General features: G+C 30.5%; 1 protein-coding gene across 1 annotated transcript; it reads right to left on the reverse strand.

Annotated features, from left to right (window-relative positions):
- Positions 1 to 247: 247 nt before the first annotated feature.
- LOC108485284 (protein NRT1/ PTR FAMILY 4.3-like) lies at positions 248 to 4,345 on the reverse strand. Its single transcript, XM_053030057.1, is given in 6 exon segments — positions 248 to 1,738; positions 2,817 to 2,905; positions 2,995 to 3,423; positions 3,729 to 3,829; positions 3,832 to 3,945; positions 4,167 to 4,345. Coding segments are annotated over 6 exon segments (1,737 nt in total). The 5' UTR covers positions 4,315 to 4,345; the 3' UTR covers positions 248 to 882.
- Positions 4,346 to 8,762: the final 4,417 nt, after the last annotated feature.

The raw sequence follows: 8,762 nt of genomic DNA on the forward strand, positions 1-8,762 counted from the left end.
AAAACAGGTGGTGGAGGAGGTGTGAAGCTCATCCTACAGCAACAAGTTCAACAGCTTCGGTTTCCTACTTTCTTAAGCTTAAAATCTCAAACAACAAACAACAAGAGAAGGCCCTCAAAGACTTAGGCTCTTGATACCATTTGTTAGAACAAAGTTAGCAGCAACAATATACAAACAACTATAAATTTGCTTAAGAACAAAAATGAAACCGAGAGCAAGAGAGAGTGAACTTGAGCACACACTTGGATGATAAAATCAGCAGCATTCTTCATACTTTTTGAGAACTAAAATACAAAGTTTATAAGTCAAAATGACTATTACCTAATGAGCTAACTACTCCCACTAATCTACTAATACAAGATTGAATTACAGACACAAGTAAGCTGACATATCAGCTACTACATCAACTTCAAATCAAAAAACAAATCCTACTAACTTTGGCAACAAGTTGCAAAGTAACTAAACTAAGTTACATTGAAACAAAATAGTCAAAATGAACTGAATTAGCTGCTGCCACCAATTCTGCTTCAAGTGCAGCTTGATTTCAATCTTGCTGCTGGTTCTTTGTTGCAATGCAGGCCAAATCTCAACAGTAGGTAATCCAAACAAGGTTCCTAAGGAACCTATGAAATGAGAAACATCAATTCAAATACCGCATAATCATAATAATTATCTGTCGAGACCATTAAAACAAACATTCAAGAATGATACGCTTTAATTATAGTGTCTTCTTTACTTGTTTATACAACCTGTATACGTTTTAAAAGAGCTTTCCGAATGGCATCCTAAATCTTTATCTATCATACAAGTTATATAGTAGATAATATTGGCTTGAAATACTCATATTATATGTAGAAAATCGACGTTCCATGCAATATTAATTTATGGTATGTTCTCATATCCACCATCTTTTGACAGTGCGGCGGGTTGTGGTGGTAGAGAAGAATGGTGAGAATGCCATCTAGCCCAGAATAGATAGTTTACGAAGTTGAGAAAGCTGAGGACTGCTAACAACCAGTAGAAAAGATCAAGCCTGTTTTTGTTGAGATCATTGTAGCTAAGCCAACCACCGGCATTGGAAGAAGCTGAAGTGATCTTATTTACCAGGGAAACAAGCACTGAACTGAGGTAGAAGCCAAATGAGTAAGAGCAATAGGTTATGGCAGTAAAAAATGATTGCATCCGATTCAAGGACTGCTTGTAGAAGAACTCAATGAGGCCAACCGCAGTAAGCATTTCTGATAATCCAAAGATTAGGAACTGTGGGGTGATCCAAAATATGGATATTGTTTTGCCCGAATGTAAGGCCGACTCCCTTCTCTTCTTCTCCATTACAGCTGCTGAAATCATGGAAAACGTTGCAAGGAAAAGACCCGATCCTATTCTTTGAAGAGGAGAAATTCCGGATTCGTGACCGGTGATGTTGGTGGCGAAGGGGACGAAGAATTTGTGGTATAAAGGGAGAATGAAGATGAGCATGATGTAAGGGATGGACTGAAGGGAAGCTGGAGGGATATGTAAAGAGTTGGTGAGTTGAGTGTCCATGGCACTTCCTTGTTGCACTGAAAATGTTTGGAGCTGAGCCAAAATGGTGTTGAAAACAATGGTGCAACCAAATACAGGAATTACTGCTATCAGTATCTTCACTTTCTCCACTTGGCTTACACTGCACAATCTCCATGGACTTTCCTTCCTCCTGTTATTTCCATCATTTTTGATGCATGCTTTGTCCAGGAACCTAAACACCATTCAATATTATCATCCAACAAACCTATAAATATGTACAGGGAAAACTTAATAATAAAATTATATTATAAAATAATCATTTAATATTTGTATTGTAGGCCAGTCATAAATTATTTATGAATTAATTTTTTAATGTTTGGGTTCAATAATTAATGAATTTATTTTTAATTTTTTAATTAAATTATTTAACTTGTAACCTTAATTCAGTCAAATAATATGTGTATAAGAAAATAACTTATTTTACCGTATCTTTCTCACAATCATATATGTATATACAGCTCTTACTCTAATTTTTGAGTAATTATATAATATTATTAAAGGATAATTATTTAATACACATGACAATTTTTATTTTATAAGTAAAATGTTTTATTTATTATTTTTAAAATTTTAAATATAAATTAAGGACAGATAATAAAATTTTAACCTCATTTATGAAATTAAAATTTTTCACTATCAATGTATCCAATAATTATTATACAATTTTTAAATTTAAAATTTATGTTATTTAAAAAAGATTAAAATTTATGCGAACAGTACAATTATATATATTGAAATGTGGACAGTGCAGTTTCATAAAATTATGATGTACACTTTCACAAGTCCATATATGCATGTATATTATATTAATTTGTGGAGTTAAATTATATTCGCTTAGTTAAAAATTGATAGATAATCCAAGCTAAAAAAATAAAAATAAAAGAAATATTTAAGGTAAGCATCTAAATATTTTGAAAATTAATTTTATTTTTGCATTATGTACACATTAAATTAAAAATTTACCCAATTCTTTAACAATCAAATAATTTTTATTTTATTTTATTGTTTTTAGAAACATTGTGTGAACCATGCACTGGCACTTACTAATAACTTTTGAAAAATAAATAAAATAGTACATCCTTTTAACGGGTGGGATCACATTTCTACATTGACAACACATAGAATATAAATCCACCAAAAGTCATAGATCACACTAATAAAATAATAATAAGAATAATCTACGTTATATTCAGAACACAACGTGCAATGAAGGCATCAATTAAGAGGCAATTATGTAGGATTTAAATTACCTAAACCTTTGCGTCTGACGCATACTGCAATTGGAATTAGGATTAGATGGACAAGTTTGCTTTCTCTTTAATATGGCTGCCACCAAAACCTGAAGAGATACATGTAAAAGAAAACTAAACATTAATTTAAAAAAATTGTAGAATGGCAAAATGAGAATGAGAGATGAGATTTGATTACTTGAGCAATGGGGGTGAATATGCTTCCTTGAGGAGGCTTGTTTCTGTAATACAGTGTCCCAGAAACCAAGGTAATTAGTCCCATGGCCATTGCAGCAGCTGAGAGTCCGAATCCGACATACATACCGGCATGAGTTTGGATCCATATAAGAAGGGTAAGGGCAATGAGTTCACCAACGGAGAAGGCAAAATAGGCAGCATTAAAGTAGGTTGAGAGCTTTTTGGTTTGAATGTTGAACTGATCAGCCCCATGAGCAGTCATGTTGGGTTTAACACATCCACTTCCTAATGCCACCAAGTATAGTGCAACAAAAAAAATCAAGCTCTTCACCCCCTTTGCTTCTTCACATTTCTCTCCATCAGTTGCCATGTTGCACTTTGGTGGCTTTAATTGGGGAACATGAGCTTGGAATGACAGCAATATCAATCCCTACAAAATTATTTATATAAGTACATAAAAGATAGAAATAAGTAGGTTTTATGAAAAGAGGCTGTAGCTTGAAGATAGAAAAGAATGATTATGGATATTGAGATTAACTCAATCGGATTCAAATTTGGCTTTCCTTTTGTAAAAAGGGTACAGTGCTGACCAAACTTCTACTGCAGATGAGAAAGCTAAGCCACTATTTTTGAAGAGAGAGAGACAAAAAGGGGGAGTTGAAAAAGAAGATAAAAACAATAAAAAGGGTGAGTGAATGTATATGGTATAAAATATAGAAGAAGAAGCAAGCTTACAGAAAGCTCCACAAAGCCAAAGATTAGCATGGTCCAGAAACTCCCAAGAAAAGAGTCAGAGAGGTAACCACCAAGGAGGGGCAAAAGGAAGATTGTTCCACAAAGTTTGTCACTATGTTTGCCGAGTTGGAGAGGGAGAAATGCATCTCATTTATAACATATGTAATCAGGTTGTTCCCCACTGCTGCTATTGCCATTATCTCAAATGCCTGAAGCCCTGAGTTCATTCATACAGCACACTCCATAATGAATTATAAATACATAACTATCACCTTTGATTGCATGAAGCAACTAGGTTAAGTCCCTTCAGATGTTTTATATATGTTTCATTTTCATATAGTTTCATTTTTTTTAAAATAACATTCTCAAACTCATGCCTTAATGGGAAAAGATCAAAAGAAAACGATGGAAAAAGAAACAGAAGAGAAGTGAACGAACCAAGAACAAATGAAGCAGCTTGGAAGCCACCATGTTTGTTAGGGTTGGAGGGCCTCCCTCTCCAGTCAAGTGTGCTTTGTTCTTCCTTCATGTTGATGGTCATCTCATTCTCTGCTTTGATGTTCCCTCTTCTTTCTTCCATTTGCATCTTCTCAAGCTAAAGCAAAGCAAAACAAAAACAAAGCAAGAAAAAGGGGAGGGCTTTTTTATAAAAGTAACCCTAAAAAATAAATTAATTATCAAAATAATTTATCTTTTTAATTATGTATAAAAATAACCTATTTTTTACAGTAAAAAGTGGTGGAGCCATATGATATGGTGCCACCATTTTACCACGTCAGCCAGGGGTATTAAAAAAGTATTTTTTGGTGGAGTCATGTTAAATGGCGCCACTAATATAAAATACTAAGAAAATACTAAAAGATCTAGAAAAATAAGGGACTTAAAAAAAATTTTCCATTTTTGGGTGGAGCTATTGTAAATGGCGCCACCACTTTTCTGATTTGTAGGTTCTTATATTTTTTATTTTTTACTTTTTTTAACTTTTTTTGTTATATTTTGTCTCTTTCTTAGATTTTTTTCTTTTTAAGTTTTATATTATTTTCTTAATTTATTTTACTTATTTAATTTATATTATTAATTTTAAAAAATTGTAATATATATTTAAAATGTTTTATAATTTTTTAAAATTTTAATTATTATTTTTAAAATTTTTTAACTTTATATATATATTTGTGAAATTAATTTTTATAAATTTTAAAATGTATTTTTCAAATTAGTTTTGAAATTATTAGTTTTATAATATTTGAAATGTATGTTTAATATTTTATTAATTTTACATATAATTTTAAATATTATTTTTAAATTCTTTTTATCATTAGGTATATATATTTAAATTTTAAAGTTTAAATTAATATATATATATATTATAACTAGTCACATCATGTCAGTGATGTGACTATTAATAAATTTAAATATCAATATAAATTTTAAAAATATATATTAAATATTATTTTATAAATATTAAATATATTTTTTTTGACTCTTTTATTTTTTTCTTTTATGTTTAATTAAAATTTTGAAATATTTTATTAATATATATATATATATATATTTGTAAATTTTAGATATGTATTTTGAGATTATTTTTTAAATTTTAAATAAAATTTTAAATACATTTAAAAATTATAATTTTTAATAATATAAGAAATCATAATATTCTAAATATTTTTTAAAAATTTTGTCTTTTTCCTTTTTTTCCTTTTTTGAAATTTTATGTTTTTTCTTATTTTATTTTGTTTATTTATTTTATTATTAATTTTAAAAATTTTGTAATGTATATTTAAAATATTTATAATATATTTTTTACAATTTTAAATATTATTTTTAAATTCTTTTTAACATTAGATATATGTATTTAAATTTTAAAGTTTAAATTAATATATATATATATATATATATTTATTATAACTTGTCACATCATATCGTGATGTGACTATTAATAAATTTAAATATAAATATAAATTTTAAAAATATATTAAATATATTTTTTATTATTTTGATTCTTTTATTGTTTTGTTTTAAAAGAAAATTGTTATATATATGGGTGGGGCTTGGTCTCTCCTTGTATAGATGAAGAAGTTGAGTGAGGGAAAAAAAAAGTACGTTTATTAAAATTTTATTTTTTGTTTTTATATTTTATAGTTAATGTAATATAATAAATAATTATATTGTATGTTTGTTTTTTATATTATACTGATTTGAAGATGTCTTCGGAGCAAATACGGATCACACTTTATCGATGATCGATTTAAACAGTAAAATTTAATATAAATTAAAAAAAATTCGGTTTAGTTTCCCAATTTTTTTTTGCTAATCGTTACTCTGTTGAACATGTTTTGACTGCTTTAAAATACTTATCTCTAATTAGTTGTTATTTAGCTTCATTGAACATTTTAGATTATTAATTTAATTATACTTTGTAATACTTTATTTTTGTTATAATTGATTTAGATATACATTATTTGTAATTGTATTTGTATACTTTAAAAAAAAGTTAGTAGCAATCACCTCCAAACATCTAATTTAATCACACAAATTATAATAGAATAGATATATTATAAAAATAAATTAAGATATTTTTATTTTTTAAATAACTAACCCTTAAAATCAGACTTACTTAAAACTTTACTCTATTTTTACTAATTTCATACTTAATTTATTAGACGGTGTGTAGGGATTAATACATAAAACTATTACTTGACGAGGTCGATTTATGAAAAAAATTCTTTTAATTTTAATATATATATTATTAAAACAATAATAATAAAAGTGAATATATATGATTATTTACTAGTTAATTTATAAATAACTAGAAAACATAAGTATTTGTTTAAAAATACTTTATGTTTTTAAATTTTATCATATAAAAAATATTAGTATTCCTTGAAAAACAGTTTTAGCTATTACTCATTTTAAAATTTGAATAAGATATCATAAAATTTTAAAATTAGAAATATATACGTATTGTAACCATTGGTGTCAAATTGAACTTGCTTGAACCAATCATCTTCTCTTGGGTTGCTTTCTGGTTTGGACTTATTTTTTACACTGGTGGAGTTTGAGTTGTTGCTCAATGAATTTCTCTTTTCTTGTAATTTTACTAGTCCCCAGTTCATATTCCTGTAATTTCTCCCATTCTTTTATTATTAATATATTTATTTTAATTAATTTAATGCTTAACTATGGTTAGGATATAATAATCACATTTGATTTCTACGTGTTATTATTAATATTTTATGACAAATTTTCATTCTATTATTAATATATTATCACTTATTTAATTTAACTTAAATAAAAAATACTTAGAATGGTTACGTTGGTATAATATAAGTGTGATGTTTTTGTCTTCTCAACCTTTCAATTTTACTCTTGAATATATTTTTTATGTTTAAATTATATAGATAATTGATTTACCATATTTTTATAAAAAATTTACCATACAGGATGGTTATCGGGTTTTAAGGTTGCGGTGTCATTTTCCCAAGTACGATCCGGACGAGCGGATCATGCCATACTTACGGTTGGCCAGATTTGGGGACGTCGCATTGATCCAGAGGTTTGACTTGAGGCCAAACTTACTATCCGCCTTGGTTGAGCGGTGGTGTACGGAGACCCACACCTTCATTATGCCGTGCGGGGAGTGCACTATCACATTAGAAGACTTCGCTATGCAACTTGGGTTACGAGTTGACGGTGTTGTGGTCACGGGTCGAAGCAAAGTGTTGGAACCTTCTGTAGTATGCCACAGACTACTTGGACGGTCCCCTCGTGATGGGGAACAGAATTTCACATGCTTGACATTAGCATGGTTGAGAGCAAATTTTAAGCAGTTATCGAGCACTGCCACTAAGCAAGAGGTGATGTATACTGCTCGAGCCTATATTATGCAGCTGATTGGGGGATACTTCTGTCGAACAACACGTCTAATAGAGTCCACTTAAAGTACTTACCTCTATTGGAGGATTTTTCTCGTGACGGTAGTTACAGCTGGGGACCTGCACTGTTGGCTGCATTATACTATGAGCTTTGTCGTGCAACAAAACATGGGGTTAGTAATATGGCTGGTTGTCTGGGTCTACTGCAGTCTTGACCTCTATACAGGATGCCGTTTCTAGCGGCTGTTAGGTACCAACCATATTCGTGGCCACTTATAAATAGGTAAAAACAAAATTATACTTAACATTTAACGACTCATAAGTGTGGATAATTATTTTCAAAGTTTAACTGCCAACGTGTTTGTTTCGATTTCAGATGGGCGACGTCTTCGGGAATTGGTGCGAGCCAGACATTAATCTTTACCATCAAATGATAGAGGCGTATGCCGGAGAGAAAGTAATATATATTAATATAGTTTAAGTAACATTTATTTAACTTATCCACTTACAGTATGTGATGTGAATTAACTCATTAAGTTATATTGTGCAGTTCTTGTGGATGCTGTATTCTGCAGTAAACATTGCAACCCTTATTCCTCAGAGGGTTCACGCTGAAGCTCGTATGTGGTGCATTAACACGCCGGTGCTCAACTTCTCAACCGTTGAGTGGTACAACGGTGATCGAGTTATGCGACAATTTGGGTGTAAATAATTTGTGCTGGTTGAGCCACAACAGTTTGCTGATGTCTACGGTAAGACCATGTAGGGGAGACATACATTAGATTGGAGCGTGGAACATCAATGTTATGTAGCACTATGGAATACCCAGTACGACAGGTGGCCTGAGATGCACTCCTGCATGTTTGACTTCAGTCCCTCGACTGAATATATGCAGTGGTACATGAATCGATGGTGAGTTTATTTATATGGTGGACAACTTATGATAGTACCAGGTCATGGCTACAGACGTAGAAATCAACTTACGGTGGAGTTAGAGGATCAACATATGGCGGAGCCCGACTCGGAGGACCAAGTTTTAAACACATCGGAGCAATGGGTTGACACTTTTTGTGATGAGTCCCAGAGCAGTTCATATAACCCGGACATAGGTGGTTCGAGTTCATATCACCTGGACATGGGTGGTTCGAGTTCATATCAC

The sequence above is a fragment of the Gossypium arboreum genome, chromosome 6, assembly GCF_025698485.1.
Source record: "Gossypium arboreum isolate Shixiya-1 chromosome 6, ASM2569848v2, whole genome shotgun sequence".
Taxonomy (NCBI): domain Eukaryota; kingdom Viridiplantae; phylum Streptophyta; class Magnoliopsida; order Malvales; family Malvaceae; genus Gossypium; species Gossypium arboreum.